Consider the following 15,916-nt stretch of genomic DNA (forward strand, 5'->3'; position numbering starts at 1 on the left):
ACATCATGGTCCCCGGGAAACCCAAGGAGTGGGAGGGCAAGTGTGTTGGGGACGTCACACATATAGGTGTTGAGTACATCGTTCTATATAAACTGTTTACCTCACCTCCACGTGTAAAGAAATGCAAGCAAATGTGTTATAACATTTGGGGTGGTGACTACGTGGGAAAAGATTTGGGATGCATTATGCACTTGCCATACCGCAGATGAAGACGTTGAAGTGAATTGGCTGCAAGTTGAGCTTCTCTTGATCTTAACGTTGGAGTCGCTTGGGGGGAAATGAATGAATGAATGAAAGTCAGTGCCTCTGGGGGAACCTTGCCACACGTCGGCCACAGACAGCAGGGATCCAAGTCCGTTCCGGCCCCGCCCCCCGCACGTTGCGCCCCGCCCCCAGCGGGGCTCATGAATATGCAAAGCGCGCGAGCGATTTAAGGCGCCGGCGCCACGCGCAGATCCCTACCGCCATCCCGGACCCCGAGTCCTGCTCGAGACCCCACCCTTCCGCCCGTGCCCATCACTGCGTGCAGCAGCGCCGCCAAAATGTCCGACAAACTGCCCTACAAAGTCGGTGAGTTCCAGGACGAGTAGTCAGCCGCCGCCGTTACCTCACGCCGCCTGGGGAGTCTTGAGGGTGGCGACTTAACAGGGCCAGCCTGCTGCTTGTTGTGCGTGTCGGCCTCGGGGGGGCCAACCCAGAGGTGTCCGGGACCCCTCAAAATCGCAGGCTCGGCGCATTCCTGGCCGCGCGGGGCCATCTGGGGGTTGGAGTTCTCACGCCGCGGCGAGAGTGTCGTCTCAGGCGGCCGCGGACTACAAGTCCCGGCGTGCTGCGCGGCGCCCACTTCCTCCGCGCGGGCTGTGCTGTGGCGAACTGGCGGCGTGTTCTCCCGGAGCCTGCGGGGCAGGCGGCGCGAGTGCACCTGGCCGCGGCCTGGGACCGTGGGCACCTGTGAGAGTGCGCTCCGGGCTGGGATCCAGCCTCCTGGACCTGGCCGGTCCCAGGACAAAGGCCCATCCCTCTGCAGGCCTCCTGCATGGCACTGGAGCCGCGGAGTGTGCATCGGTGGTGGGGCGGGCTGGGGTTCTCGTACCTTAACTTGGGGGTGGCTCAGTCTCTGAGTGTGTGTGGTGGCGAGAGGGTGTCAGCCAGCTGGGCTACAGCCACAGGTGTGCTGGGAATCTCGAAGAAAATCTTCAGTGATTAGAAAAATCAGACGGTAAAGGTTTATTGGAGCATTTATTGTGAAACGGTGTACTACCTTCTAACTTTATTCTGGGATAACTCATTTTGCTTTCAGAGTTTCCGGTGGTGGGGATTTTACAGTGGAATTCTGGGACACGAAAGTAACTGGCTTACAATCTTGCAGCTGGAGGTAGTGGAGCAAGATTCGAACCCCTGCCATCTAGTTATCTTTAAGTATTCCCTGTGTGTTAAGAGCACTTAACGCAGGAATTTCAGAAGTTTTTGCACCAAAATAAACTTATTTTCATTCAGTTTTTCCATGAGGTTTTTTTTTTTTAAGATTTATTTTATTTTTATTGGAAAGGCGGATATACAGAGTGGAGATCTTCTGTCCGATGATTCATTCCCCAAGTGAGCGCAATGGTCAATGCTATGCCGATCTGAAGCCAGGAGTCTCCTCTGGGTTTCCCACACGGGTGCAGGGTCCCAAAGCTTTGGGCCGTCCTCGACTGCTTTCCCAGGCCACATGCAGGGAGCTGGATGGGAAGCGGGGCTGCTGGGATTAGAACCGGAGACCATATGGTATCCTGGGCGTGCAAGGCGAGGACCTTAACCACTGCGCCATCGCACCGGGCCCTCCATGAGGTTTTGAAGTCTCATTGGTGAATACGCCACGGCATAGTGGGTAGAGCTGCTCCCTGTGATGTCAGCATCCTATATGGCTGGTGGTTTGAATCTCAGTTGGGAAAGCAGTGAGAATGGCCCAAGTGCTGCCCCCCACAAGAGACCCTGAAGAGGCTTTGGGCTCCTGGCTTCAGACCCAGCTCAGCTCAGGCTGTTGCAGCCTTTTGGGGAGTGAACCAGTGGAAGGAAGCTCTCTCTGTCTCTCTGCCTATCAAATAGATACATCTTTAATAAAGATCTTTATAGAAAGTGGGTAGTCACCTGTGATACCGAAGAAGAAGAAACTGTGGTCCTGAGGGGAAACAACATGAAGATGTTCTGTTGAAACACGAGTTCACCCGTTGTGGATGATGAAACCGAAGCTCAGGAAGGTTAGGTTAAGGTCATACTGTGGCAGAGCTGGAAAGGGGACATGTCTGGGTGTGGGGAGGAATTGGAAGGTGAGGGGTAGGAGCAGCAGAGGTGAGGCTGCAGGTGGAGGTGAGGGAGCTTGGCTGAGGTGAGGGAAGGAGGTCTTTTTGTGTGACAGACCATGTCCTGTGAGTGGCATGTTTACTCCTGAGCTCACCGCAAGGTCTGGGATGATGACTTCATTGAGGTGCAGAGAGCACCTTGGGGCTCTGCTGGCTTGTCCTGGGACAAGTGTTCCTGTGACTTCTCTAAGTCCTTTCCTCCCTGGGAACTGAAAACCCCCCATCTTGCCCCCTTGGGTGTAAGCGCCTCACAGCAAACTCAAGCTGGCACAGTTGCCTGGAGGGCATTGGAAGCTGTTTTTAGCTGGAGGGACAGGTGTTGGTAGAACTTTACTGTTCTTCAACTGTTAAAATGAAAAGTGCTGTAAAATCATGCCCAATCACTATATACTGCAAAGTTTAAATTGTGACTTTTCTTCCCCGCAAAAAAACTATCAATTTACGACTGTTAATGCTAAACAAGATATAACAGTATAGAAACTTCGATGTTGTTTGTACTCAGCTGTTACATATGTGATGTTAATGTTGATGCTTCCACTGTTCCTGTGCCACTCTGATTTAGGTTAAACTGAAAAACATGTTAGCTTGGGAGAAAAAGAAACTGTTTATAGCAGCTGGTTGTGTATATACTAAAATTGAGATGTCAAGGAAGTAGTTACAGGATGTGGTTAAGAACTTGCATTTTCTAACATGTTGGTCACTCAGTACCATGTTAATTAACTTAAAAAAAAAAGAAAAAGAAATAATTAAAAAAAAAAGAAGGGGTGGAGCTTCCCAGAACAAACTGTATCCTGCTGTCTCCTGCAGCTGGGGTCCCCTATGGGGGTGGTCTTGGGACTGACCTCGGCTCTGGGCTGGCTGGCTACCAGTTCCTCCTCTTCTACCGACCGGCTGTGGAACCTGGGGCAGACCCTCCTGTGGCCCTTTCCTCACTGGAAAATGCTAGGAGTTAGGGTAGGTTCAGATTTGTTTTCTGCCATCTGTGCTGCGTGCCAGTCCCTTTCATGAACTTTCTTTTCATTGAGATCTACTATGCAGATGCCCAGATGGTCAGTACACATTTGTTAGTCCTGTGTGCCAGGCCCTAAAGGTAACCGCAGGACATGAATGGAAAAGGTATACAGACAAATAATGTTGTCTACCACTCAGTTCCAATCTCCTTCCTTAAAGATGTTCCTGGATTTCTTGTTTCTTAGATGAAAGCTAAAGCCTCTGTGTGTGTGTGTATGTGTGTGTGTCTGTGTGTGTGTGTACGCTATTGGGGGTAGTCTTCTCAAGCAGCATTTTTATTGAAAGAGTGTCAGAGGGAGGATGTGATTGAGATCTTCCAGCTGACTTGCTCTCCAAATGACTACAACTGCCAGACTGGACCAGGCCAAAGCCGGGAGGGAAGGACTTCCTGGTCTCTGACTCGGGTGCAGTGAACTTGGGCACCTGAGTCATGTGCTGCCTCCCAGCGCGTTTGCAGAAAGCTGGGCAGTAAGTGGAGCAGAGTTGTGGCTTAACTGGCAGTCCCACAGTGTCTTCCCCGATTGCCCCTTTAAAACTTGGCTTCCTGCCTCACTCAGAGTAAAGTACTCAACTACCTTAATCCCCTCTCTTTGAGTCACCCTGGCCAGCTCTCTGCCCCTCCAGCATGAATAGAACAATTTATTTCCTGTTTCTAGGGATTTTTGAACACATACTTTGTGCTAGGTACTGAATCAGGTACTTAGGGAAGAGCCTTCCAGGCTAAGAACTGGGTAAATTAAATTTCTGAGGTGAAAATGAGTTTGCTTTGCTAAAGACAGGAAGTTTGATTAGCTGAACAAAGAGTGAGGGGAGAAGCTCAGGGACAGGGCTAACCAAAAGGGATTGAAGGGCAAGTGATGAATTAGGTTTTCTATTTTGTTTTTAAAGATATCTTTATTTTGATTGGAAAGATTTAAGAGAGAGGGACAGACAGATCTTCCATCCACTGGTTCACTCCCCAAGTGGTTACAATGGCTGGAGCTGAGCAGATTTGCAGCCAAGAGCCAGGAGCTTCTTCCAGGTCTCCCACATGGGAGAGGGAGAGGCCCATGGGAGTTAGGTGTGGCTTTGGGACACCTTCTGTTGCTTTCCCAGGCCATAAGCAGGGAGCTGGATGGGAAGTGGAGCAGGTGGAACATGAACTAGCACCCATATGGGATGCAGGGACTTGAAGGGGGAGGATTAGCCAATTTAGCCACCATACTGGGTCTGAATTAGGGTTTTATGGGGTAGAGGAAGCCATGGAGGGTTTTTGTTTTGTTTATTTGATTAATTTAGCAGAAGAGAACTGATTCTTAATAGGAACACTAATAATCTGAAATTTTCTCAGTAATACTAGTATCTTAAAGGTTCAAAAGCTTCCCTCTGGCTACTGTCAGGAGTGTGGTGTGTGGGGGCAGGAGACCAGGGAAGAGTTGCTTTCATACTGAAAAGTGGCAACTTAGGGGAGGTGGCGAGTTACAGCTGGATTGCTTACAAATTTTGGATGTTGAGTCAAAAATGTGCTGATGGGGCACAGTGTGATGGTTCACTGGCTAAATCCTCACCTTGCAAGTGCCCGGATTCCATATGGGTGTTGGTTCATGTCTCAGCTGCTCTATCCCATCCAGATCCCTAGGAAAGCAGCTGAGGATGGCCCAAAGCCTTGGGATCCTGTACCTGGGTCAAAGACTCAAAAGAAACACCGTGGCTTCTAGCTTAACACTGACTCAGCTCTAGCTGTTGTGACCACTTGGGGAATGAACCAGAAGATGGAAAATCTCTCTGTCTCTCCTTCTCTAAATCTGATCAGTGGACCCAGCATGGTGGCCTAGTGGCTGAAGTCCTCACCTTGCATGTGCCAGGATCTCATATGGGTGCTGCTGGTTCATGTCCTGGCAGACCTGTTTCTCATCCAGCTTTCTGCTTGTGGCCTGGGAAAGCAGTAGACAATGGCCCAAAACCTTGGGACCCTGCACCTACTTGGGAGACTGGAAAAAGCTCCTGGCTCTTGGATTCAGATTGGCTAAGCTCTGGCCGTTGCAGCCACTTAAGGAGTGAACCAGTAGACAGAAGATCTTCTGTCTCTCCTCCTCTCTGTATATCTAACTTTCCAATAAAAAGAAATCTTAAAAAAAAAAACTGATCTGCCTTTCCAATACAAATATATATTTTTAAATGAGCTGTTGGCATTGAAAAGAGGAATCATAAAGTCTTATAGTTTTTGACAAAAACAACTGGTTGAATAGTGGTTTCGTTTCCTAAAATGGGAAGATTTGACAAGTAACAGGCAGGGGTGGAGTGGCCAATGAGTCATGAGGCCTCAAACTTGGCACCTAATAGATCTAATTGGACTTTCAAGTGGAGATGCTGAATGGGCAGTTGGCTTAGACAGTATTAAGTTTAGGGGAGAAGCTGGGGTGCATACAAATGCGTAGGAGTTGTTATAGAGAAGGTATTTAATGCCTTGAGGCTAGATGAGCTCATCTGGCAGGAGTGTGAGAAGGAGGTGATGGAGACCCAAAGACTTTCAAACATTAGGGTCTGCTAGGTGAAGAGGAGCAAGGAAGAGAGGAAGAAGAACATAGGAGGCCAGTCCTTGGCACTAGGAACAGAGAGGCTTTTCAGAAAGGATCCACTGGTAGGGTCAGTGTTTCTGGGAGAAACATGAACATGGTAACTGATCATCCAATTGTGGGGACCCGGCTGGTCTTCGCATAGCTGGAGGATGGCTATTTTGCTTTTGAGCAGTGAGGTCCACGGGGACATGAGAAGGCAGGAGCAAGGACATCTTATCTGCTGTGACAAAGGAATGAATGCCCTGTCTGGTGGCTACCGATGAGGAGCGCTAGCAGATGCCATAGAGGAAAAGTAGCATAGTTCTGAATTCTCTATCTTCCTATTTTCAGAGAACTTTGTAAACACTGACCTAGGGACTGATCTTGGGAATGAGCTGGTACAGCAGAAGGAAGGGGAGATGAGAGGGAAGAATACTGTGAGATAATGAGACAGCTCATAATATCCTTTCCTGCTTGAGAATTTGGGACAGCAGTTGAAGTCAGAACAGACCTTTTATTGATGCTAGCACTGAGTCCAGAGGGTGTAGGTTACTATAAAAGCCAAGTGATGCCTGATCCCCTCTTTGAGCTAGGCAAGGCATGGGGAGGTCTCTGGATAGGTCTCTGCATGGGAAAGCAGAGAACACTGGCTCCCTGCATGGGGCAGGTAGGCACTTGCTTGCAGAAGATGGGAGAACGGTTCTGAGCATGCCTGGTTTTATTGTCTTAGATTACTTATTACACAAACCAGTCCTGATCCCTTGGGGCAAAGTTGTCAAGAGTGTTAAATGTACTGAGTTTTCGTCATGTAGAAAGAGTGTGGGAGAAGCATTTATTTTACATTTTCAGCTAGATCAAGGAACTGCATCAAGCCCAGGGTGTTTGGATACTGTTTATGAATGTTGAATCACCAAGATGAATGCCTTGGGGAGGAAGCTGGAGGGCCAGGATCTACAGTCTGGGAAGTGAGGAGGCATCAGTTGGAAGAATAGGGCAGGTATAGTCAGCTGTTTTTGTGTGTGTGGCGATTTTCAAGTACCTGCACATTCCTTTGATTAAATGTGGTCTCCCACAAGGCTACAAGCTGCAGGCAGGCAGGGACCATTCTTTTCTGATTGTCCTGACTTTGTGCATGAGTGAGAGAATGCAGTGACAAGACTGGGTTGAACTTACAAACATGAACCTGTTCCTCTCACAGTAACAGTAGGAGGAGACAGCTCACAGAACTCCCTCCCATCTTGTGCCCACAGCGGACATCGGCCTGGCTGCATGGGGACGCAAGGCCCTGGACATTGCTGAGAACGAGATGCCAGGCCTGATGCACATGCGGGAGATGTACTCGGCATCCAAACCACTGAAGGGCGCCCGCATCGCTGGCTGCTTGCACATGACCGTGGAGACTGCTGTCCTCATTGAGACCCTTGTTGCCCTGGGTGCTGAGGTGAGCTCACAGCCGTGTGCTTGCGGGCGAGTCCCCTGCCTCCTCCAGGTTCATCTAAGGAAGAATGTGTGGGTATGGGGCATGGTGACCTCAGGACCAGCAGGAGCTCCTCCCTGTCACTGGAGTTATTTCTCCCAGTGCTTCCACCCTTTGAATAGTCTGTGTCCCATTTAGGGGCTGGCTCTAGTTGGCCCTCCTAAGGTCACGTGCCTTGGACCGAGCATGGCTGCCAGAAAATGAAGCACCTTGATTGGCTCAGCTCAGCCCATGTATACCAATGACTGACAGGTATCTCTGCCAGAGAGCAAGGAGGTCGCTGAGACTGCTGCATGGTTCAGTCCTTGGATCTCGTCTTTCTTTTGAACTGTCCCTCTCTTAGTCTGATTTTATGGCTTTGAATACTGTGTGTGTGATGATGAGCTCTAAATCTGTGCAATACCAGCCTGGACTTCTCCCTGGCGTTCCACCTTTATTATTCCAGCTGCTGGTGCTGGAGGCCTCCACCTAGAGGCCTAGAACATAATTCAAGCTCAATATGTCCAAGGAAACCCATGATTTTGTGCTTCTCTCTATCCCCCACATTGGTAAATGGGAAATTCAGGCTCTCAGGCCCTCAGTTCAAGCATCAAGGGATTATCCCAAACTTCTCTTTCTCACCCTGACATCAAAAGCCACAGCAAATTCTGTCAGCTCAGTGTTCTAATACATAACAGGATCTGAGTCTCTCTCTCCTCCACTGCCACCTCTGTACCTTTTGTCTGGGCTCACTATAATTGCTTCTGCAATTTTTTCCTTACTCCAGCCCTTTCTGTTCCATGCACCCATTAGAGTGATGATGTTTTAACAGTTGTCAGATCTTGTCACAACTCTGGCTTCCAGACACTCACCCAGAGTCTCCACTCTGTGGTTGCAGACCTGGCTGGCCTAGGTCCCAAGCTTCTCATCCCAGGCTTTCCCCTCCCCCTGTCAAGTTCACCCTGGTGCCTCCAAGCCTTCAGTGACCTGCTGCCCTGTTTATCTGCTCCTTCTAGGTACAGTGGTCTAGCTGCAACATCTTTTCCACCCAGGACCATGCAGCTGCTGCCATTGCCAAGGCTGGCATTCCAGGTGAGCCTTGCTTGCTGCTTAGACATGGGAAAGCATGAAGGGATTTTTTCTGTTTGCTTTGCGAATACCTGCAGCAGAGGGGAGGCACGGCCTCAGAATCCTAGTCTAGGGACTGTTAGGAAAGATGTCTGTATCTCACTGTCATCTGACAAGGTGTGGAAGATACTTGTTGACTCAACATGAGCCATTGAGCCATGCTACCAGGAAGGGTAGGATCCTGTGATATATAAGGTACAGAGGAGGGGACATTCTTTAAAGGAAGAACGTGCGAAGACCTTGGGAGGGACACTGGGTCCAGAGGTCTACTGCCTAGGATTTGGTGGTCTGAGCAGCCAGACTACCTTCCTAAAGAGGAAGGGTTTTTTGCACAAAGCAGCAGGAAAAATGGGTTCATGTTTGTGTGAGCTTAGGGAGGGAAGTGGTTAGATGTGATGGTGATGAAATAGGACATTCAGGATACCCTCTAGGCATCTCCAGGGCAGAGGAGGACTTGCTCACAGGCTGAACAGGCGTGTCCTCTACCCCTCAGCTTTGGCTGGGCTCCATGTCCCTCTTCTGGGAACAGCTCTGTTTTCAAGACCATCGTCTGTTCTTGGTTGGGTGAAGGGCTAGCTTCTCTGTTTGGCTGGTGTCTTTGGCTGCAGGAGGCTCCTGGGAACCCCACACCTGCACCCCAGTCTTGCCCTCTGATGGGAGGAGTATGGCTAGCAGCCTGAAGCAGTCTGGTTCCAGGATCTGCTCAGAATGCTATGCTAAGTGACTGGCACATTCCGGCCTCTCTAGACATCTGCGAGTGGTCATAATGGTCATGCCCGCCTCAGAGTTTCTATGAGACAAACTGAAACAGGGCACAAAGCAGAGTAATGTGCTGCATGCACAGCAGCTGCTGTTAGTAATCCCTGAGCCAGATTCTGCCTTAGGCTAACCACCACAGACACTGCCGAGCCTTCAAGGCCTTCCTGTTGAACAAACCCTGGATTCTGTTTGGTACTACTGAGCAGTAGGCTTTGTGGGTAGAAGCCCTGGTCACTGTGGGTTGATGCCCTAGTCCTTGGGGCCCAGGCAGAAAGGAAGTAATTATTTTCACAATTACCTATGACAAGGGGGCTGCGCTTGGCCTCTGTCCCACCTTAATTCATGCTCTTGTGAGCCCAGAGAAAGCCAGGACTCAGAGAGGTAAAGTGACTGGTCACAAATCTGGTGAGGGACAGAGCTCTATCTGATTCTATCTGTTCTTAGCACTGCTGAGTCCTCAGAGGGGCTGGAGGTGGCTGGGGATGGCTACTAGGGAGGAGACAGTGTTGGCTCTGCCCAGGTAGCTCTCTGGAGGAGGTGCTGGTAGGGAAGGACAGGCCTGATGTTCTGCTTGCTCTTTAGTGTACGCCTGGAAGGGTGAAACAGACGAGGAGTACCTGTGGTGCATTGAGCAGACACTCTACTTTAAGGATGGGCCCCTCAACATGATCCTGGACGATGGTGGCGACCTTACCAACCTTATCCACACCAAGTACCCCCATCTCCTGTCAGGTGAGCAAGGCTGGGACTGGAGGCCTGGATGTGGCCCTGCACACCCACACAAAGGCAGTAGGCCTGGCAGCACTCCCAGTGCCTTCAGCAGGAGATTTTGTGGAGGTTCCGGCAGGCATGCTGTGGCTTGGCCTCCTGACTTCCGATGGGGGAGGCCTGACTGAGCTGCTTGCCACAGGCAGCCATAGGGCGGGGACTGGGAATAACTGTGGAGAAGCCAGCTTTGTTGAAAGCAGGGAGGAGAGGCGAGAAGAGTGGGTACAAAGAGTGCGAAAGCCCTGCGGCAGCAAGGATTGACTGCACAGGAATTAAAATGAAGCCAGTGTGGCTGCACTGAATGTTGGGAGCCTTCCCTGGGGAACGCTGTAGGATGTGGTTGGAGCTTTACTGAAGGCCACATGAACCCTAGGCAGCTAAAGGATCCTGAGAGCAAAGGGCGGTCAGTCATAATGGCAGTAAGTCATGGGAGGGTTTTGAAAATAAAAATGTGCAGCTGTTGCAGGGAGGATGGGCTGTGGTTGGCAGACCAGGTGAGAGATGGCAGCAACAGCAGTGAGAGTGGAGGAGCAGATTCAGTGGGATCTGGAGGCCTGGCAATGGATTCCCTGTGAAGGGCATTAGGGTCTCTTTCCTTACGCTGGTCTAGGGGATTCGGTAGATTGTGGTGTCTGTTGTGGAAGCAGGAACCTAGAGAGTGGGATGTTAGGGGGTGAAGATGAGGAACTGGGATGAGTTCAGGTGTGGCCTTTCTGTGGCTCATCCCTTCTCCTTTCAGGCATCAGGGGCATCTCTGAGGAGACCACGACTGGGGTCCACAACCTCTACAAGATGATGGCTAATGGGGTTCTGAAGGTGCCCGCCATCAATGTCAATGACTCTGTTACCAAGGTAAGCCCTTGGGGCCATGACATTGCCAGCTGCTGGCTGTCAAAGAGGGAACCTGGGAGTGTTGCTGGGGGCTGCAGACTAGGGACAAGAAGCTCCTGATTGAGGTGGGGGAAGGGATTACAGGCAGAGTACGTGAAGTAATGAGTGCTTTAAGAGAGGGAGAACTCTATAGGGCGACTGGCTTTCAAGAACATTATGCTTTTGAATATCAAGAACATTAAAGTTGAATGGAATTTGGTTGCTATTTTCTGATAGAACCTAAGCTTTCTGTGGTTCTTAGTGTCCTGTAAAATTCAGTGTCAAGTAAATCAACTCTGAGGTTTTCCCTTCTATTATGCTTTATATTACCAGCCCATTAGGAAATGGGAACCTGGTGAATATATAATGAATTGTAAAATATTTTAATGTGTAATTTTTCAACTGTGAAACTATGACTATTGGTTTTTTTTTTTTTTTTTATGAAAACAGCTGCTGATCAAGTTAAAAAAAAAAAAAGGAACATTAAAGTTAAATAAATAAATACTTGTATAATCATCCAGTCATCGATCCCCAGACCAGCCAAGAAAGACTAAGGAAAGTCTTGGAGCTGAGCAGGGCTGGGGGGCTACGGGGCACTGGCTACTGGGGAGGAGGCACAGGCTGAGATTTTGAGTGCCCTGTGAAACACTGAAGACTAAGTGGTCCAGGTTTGCTTGTGCCCAGTGCCCACTGGTCCCCTATCCTTTCAGAGCAAGTTTGACAACCTCTACGGCTGCCGGGAGTCCCTCATAGATGGCATCAAACGGGCTACAGATGTCATGATCGCAGGCAAGGTGGCAGTGGTAGCAGGCTATGGAGACGTGGGCAAAGGCTGTGCCCAGGCCCTGAGAGGTTTTGGGGCCCGTGTCATCATCACCGAGATCGACCCCATCAACGCACTGCAGGCTGCCATGGAGGGTATGAAAGGGTGAGGGTCGGTTCTCAGCTGCCGGGGCCAGGGGAGAGACCAGGTCACACAAAGTAACCCATGCCCACTGTCCACACAGGCTATGAAGTGACCACCATGGATGAAGCCTGTAAAGAGGGCAACATCTTTGTCACCACCACAGGCTGTGTGGACATCATCCTTGGGCGGTAGGTACTAGGTAGAAGCCCTGGCAGGGTGGTGGGGGGTGGCAAGGAAAGGGCACACTTTGTGCTGTTCTTTGCCTTAATGGGTTTCCTGCACAGGCACTTTGAGCAGATGAAGGATGATGCCATTGTGTGTAACATTGGACACTTTGATGTGGAGATTGACGTCAAGTGGCTCAATGAGAATGCTGTGGAGAAGGTGAACATCAAGCCCCAGGTAAGAAGCCCCAGCCCTGCCAGCAGGGTAGCAGATAGAAACTGAGGAGGGGTCTGTTCGTGGGCTGTCCCCTAAGGAGGGCAGGTAAGGTAGCTGTTGTAACCTGGCCAGAGGATGAGGGAGGGAGGACCTGCTTTCAGCACCAGGCTGAAGGTATCTGATCTGTTCCAAAGCCAGCCAGGCTTGCTGGAGGTATTACATGGGTACAGGTAAGCTTTATATGGTAAAGTTGCTGTTGTATGGGAGCAGTGTCCTGCTGGCCCTCACTGTAGCTCTGCACTTGCAGGTAGACCGCTACTTGCTGAAGAATGGTCGTCGCATCATCCTGCTGGCTGAGGGCCGGCTGGTCAACCTGGGTTGTGCCATGGGCCACCCCAGCTTTGTGATGAGCAACTCGTTCACAAACCAAGTGCTGGCACAGATTGAGCTGTGGACCCACCCCGACAAGTACGCTGTTGGCGTTCACTTCCTGCCTAAGAAGGTGAGTTTTCACTTCCACCTCAAGCCAAGGGCCACGTGACTGGCCGTGAACTCTCCATGAAGAGCTTGTGAGAGCTTATGAAGTGCTTGCCTATTGGCATCATAAGGGCCTCTGTATTGCTGAAATCATTCTCTACATTTGAGAATGGAGAGGAGCTAATAGGAGCTAACAATCCCACAGGAGAAAGACTCCTGGGAACGCAGTCACAAGTGGCAGGACTGGGTGATGAGAACAGAGGCTTGAGAGGGAGAAACCAGAGTATGAATCTGTCTCATCACTTAGAGACTGTGTAACCCGGGCAGGTTATTTAGCTTCTACCCTTCCATTCCCTCATCTGTAAAACCAAGGCAACAGTGCCTCCTTCACAAACCCACAAGCCTACAGGGGCTGGAAGAGTGAATAAGTGAAAACGTGCTGAACTGGTGGCTGAATGCAGGTAAGGGGTTCTGTGGCATGGCACTGACTTGAGGTTTTCCTGCGTTTCTCCACAGCTGGATGAGGCAGTGGCTGAAGCCCACCTGAGCAAGTTGAACGTGAAGCTGACCAAGCTGACTGAGAAGCAGGCCCAGTACCTGGGCATGTCCCGTGACGGCCCCTTCAAGCCTGACCATTACCGCTACTGACAGTCATGCCTGCTTTTCACCTTCTAGTGCCCAGGGCTCCCTCTCCTCCCTAAGAGCCATTGACACCTTGTTTGCAATTGGTTTGTCAGTGATGTCCCCCATCGGCTCCCTGGGGCTGCCCACTCAGCCTTGGGCCTCTGCCTTCCTCACTCCTCCTGTTATCCCAAGTATGGCACAGGGAACTGAGAGGCTCCTCCTTAAGCCCTGGTCATGATGGAGATACAAGGGAAACATCTGTAGGAAACCATGAACCCAGGGGTCTTAGAACTGCTTCGTCAGGCCTTCGAAATTGGTGATGGTGGTTACAAGGCCCATGCACTTTACCAGAGAGGCCTTCACCTGGACTATCATGTTAGACCCACATGCTTAGCTGACAGGTTCACGGATTCCTCAGTCCATGGTAGAAGAAAAAGAACTGTATCAAAGAGCAAGGAGGAGCTGTTGACACCTGAGTGTTTGAGAGCCTGGCTCAGTGCTGGGCCATCAGAAACCTCAGAACAATGAATGAGCTTAGTCCTTACTGGTCTTAATTTTATAGGGGTTAAAATAACCCTTGTAAGAGAGGGCCAGTGGTTGAGAGGGGCCAGAAAAACATAAAAGCAGGCATAGATCTGCCATCACTTTGTAATATGGTTCCTATCATAACCCTGGGTTGTAGTGTTTATATATAATGTGTAAAGTGTTCAAAGAAAGCAGGAAGGTGGGTAAATAAAAATTCTGGTGCCTGAAAGAGTTTTGAGACTTTATTGTATAGATAATGTTACTAACTAGGCATGGGTATTGTGCTCATGTACTGAGGAAGCCTTGCCAAGACAAAGGGTTGTCTGCAGTGTGGGGTGATAAGGGTGGCAGGTAGGTACCTGTTCAGGCTTAGAAGAAAAGGAAGAGGGAACTCAGGTAAGTGTCTTCTAAACAGCCTGAATAGAAGTTACCAGTCTGGACCCGGTGCGGTGGTGCAGTGGTTAAGGTCCTCGCCTTGCACGCCTGGGATCCCATAGGGGCGCCAGTTCTAATCCCAGCAGCCCCGCTTCCCATCCAGCTCCATGCTTGTGGCCTGGGAAAGCAGTCTGGGACGGCCCAAGGCTTGGGGAACCTGCATCCGTGTGGGAGACCTGGAAGAGGATCCTGGCTGCGGATCGGCATAGCATCGGCCGTTGCGCTCACTTGGGGAGTGAATCATCGGACGGAAGATCTTCTCTGTCTCTCCTCTCTGTATATCCACCTTTCCAATAAAAATAAAATCTTAAAAAAAGAAGTTATCAGTCTTTTATTATTTGAGATAAGGGGGATAGGGCAGATAAGCAAGCTCTCATCTAGAACCAGCAGTCAGAGCAAGCGTCTGACCCAGGGACTCCAGTATGGCATATGAGGATCCAGAGCAGCATCCTAATTGCTCAACACCTGCCCCCAAATAACCTGCTTTTAATTCAATCTGTAATAATTTCATGGGGGTAAGCTTAACCCATATTATAATTATTATAATCATCCTTTATGTATTTCCCTAATTTTTTTTTAAAGATTTATTTTTATTATTTTTCATTGGAAAGGCGGATATACAGAGAGGAGAGACAGAGAGGAAGATCTTCCGTCTGATGATTCACTCCCCAAGTGAGCGCAACGGACCGATACTATGCCGATCCGAAGCCAGGAGCCTCTTCCGGGTCTCCCATGCGGGTGCAGGTTCCCAAAGCTTTGGGCCTTCCTCGACTGCTTTCCCAGGCCACAGGCAGGGAGCTGGAAGGGAAGCGGGGCTGCTGGGATTAGAACTGGCGCCCATATGGGATCCCGGGCGTGCAAGGCGAGGACCTTTAACCACTTGCGCCACCGCGCCGGGCCCCCCTAATTTTTTTTCAAAGAAAATTATATATGTCTTTGAAAAGCCAGTGAGGGAGGGCGATCATCTTCCATCTGCTGGTTCACTTCCCTACATGCCTGTAGCAGTTGGGGCTGGGCCAGCCCGAAGCCAGGATCTGGGAACTCTGTGCAGGTCTCCCTTGTTAGTACAAAGGTCTCAAGTATTTGCATGCTCGCCCTTTTCCTCCCAGGCACATCAACAGGAAGCTAGATCCAGAAACTAGAGTAGTTGGGGTCTCAAACCAGGCATATCCCCTGTGGATGCAGATGTCCTAAGTAGCCACTATGCCCACCTCCATTTGCCTGCTTAGTATTCCTGTTCATATTTTTATTGTTATTGGAGAGGCAGATATACAGAGAAGGGGAGAGACAGAGGAAGATCTTCGTCCAATGGTTCACTCCCCAAGAGGCCACAATGCTGGAGCTCAGGCAATCCAAAGCCAGGAGTCGGGAACTTCTGGGTCTCCCACCATGGGTACAGGGTCCCAAGACTTTGTGACTTCCTCCACTGCTTTCCCAGGCCACAGGCAGGGAGCTGGATGGGAAGTGGGGCTGCCAGGATTAGAATGGACACCCATATGGGATCCTGGTGAGTTCTAAGTGACGACTTTAGCCACTATGCTATTGCACCGGGCCCCCATGTAATTTTTAATGATTTGTTTGGCTTGATCCAGTATATCGTGGTATATTAATAAGCACCAGGAGCTCTAGTTGGCTTACTTTATTCATATAATAATCCTAGTAATACAGTAATTTTATGAGAATGGAGATTTGCAGA

General features: G+C 50.0%; 1 protein-coding gene across 1 annotated transcript; it reads left to right on the top strand.

The window, feature by feature from the left end:
* The first annotated feature begins 451 nt into the window (after positions 1-451).
* AHCY (adenosylhomocysteinase) lies at positions 452-14,014 on the top strand. The gene is made up of 10 exons (XM_040981616.1): positions 452-570; positions 7,141-7,331; positions 8,363-8,438; positions 9,816-9,965; positions 10,741-10,853; positions 11,582-11,789; positions 11,879-11,966; positions 12,063-12,180; positions 12,467-12,661; positions 13,153-14,014. The coding sequence occupies exons 1-10, from the start codon at positions 543-545 to the stop codon at positions 13,282-13,284; spliced, it is 1,299 nt and encodes a 432-aa protein (XP_040837550.1). The 5' UTR covers positions 452-542; the 3' UTR covers positions 13,285-14,014.
* The last annotated feature ends 1,902 nt before the right edge of the window (positions 14,015-15,916 follow it).

The sequence above is a fragment of the Ochotona curzoniae genome, unplaced genomic scaffold, assembly GCF_017591425.1.
Source record: "Ochotona curzoniae isolate NIBS_2020 unplaced genomic scaffold, NIBS_Ocur_1.0 contig_3520, whole genome shotgun sequence".
NCBI classification, from domain to species: Eukaryota; Metazoa; Chordata; class Mammalia; order Lagomorpha; family Ochotonidae; genus Ochotona; species Ochotona curzoniae.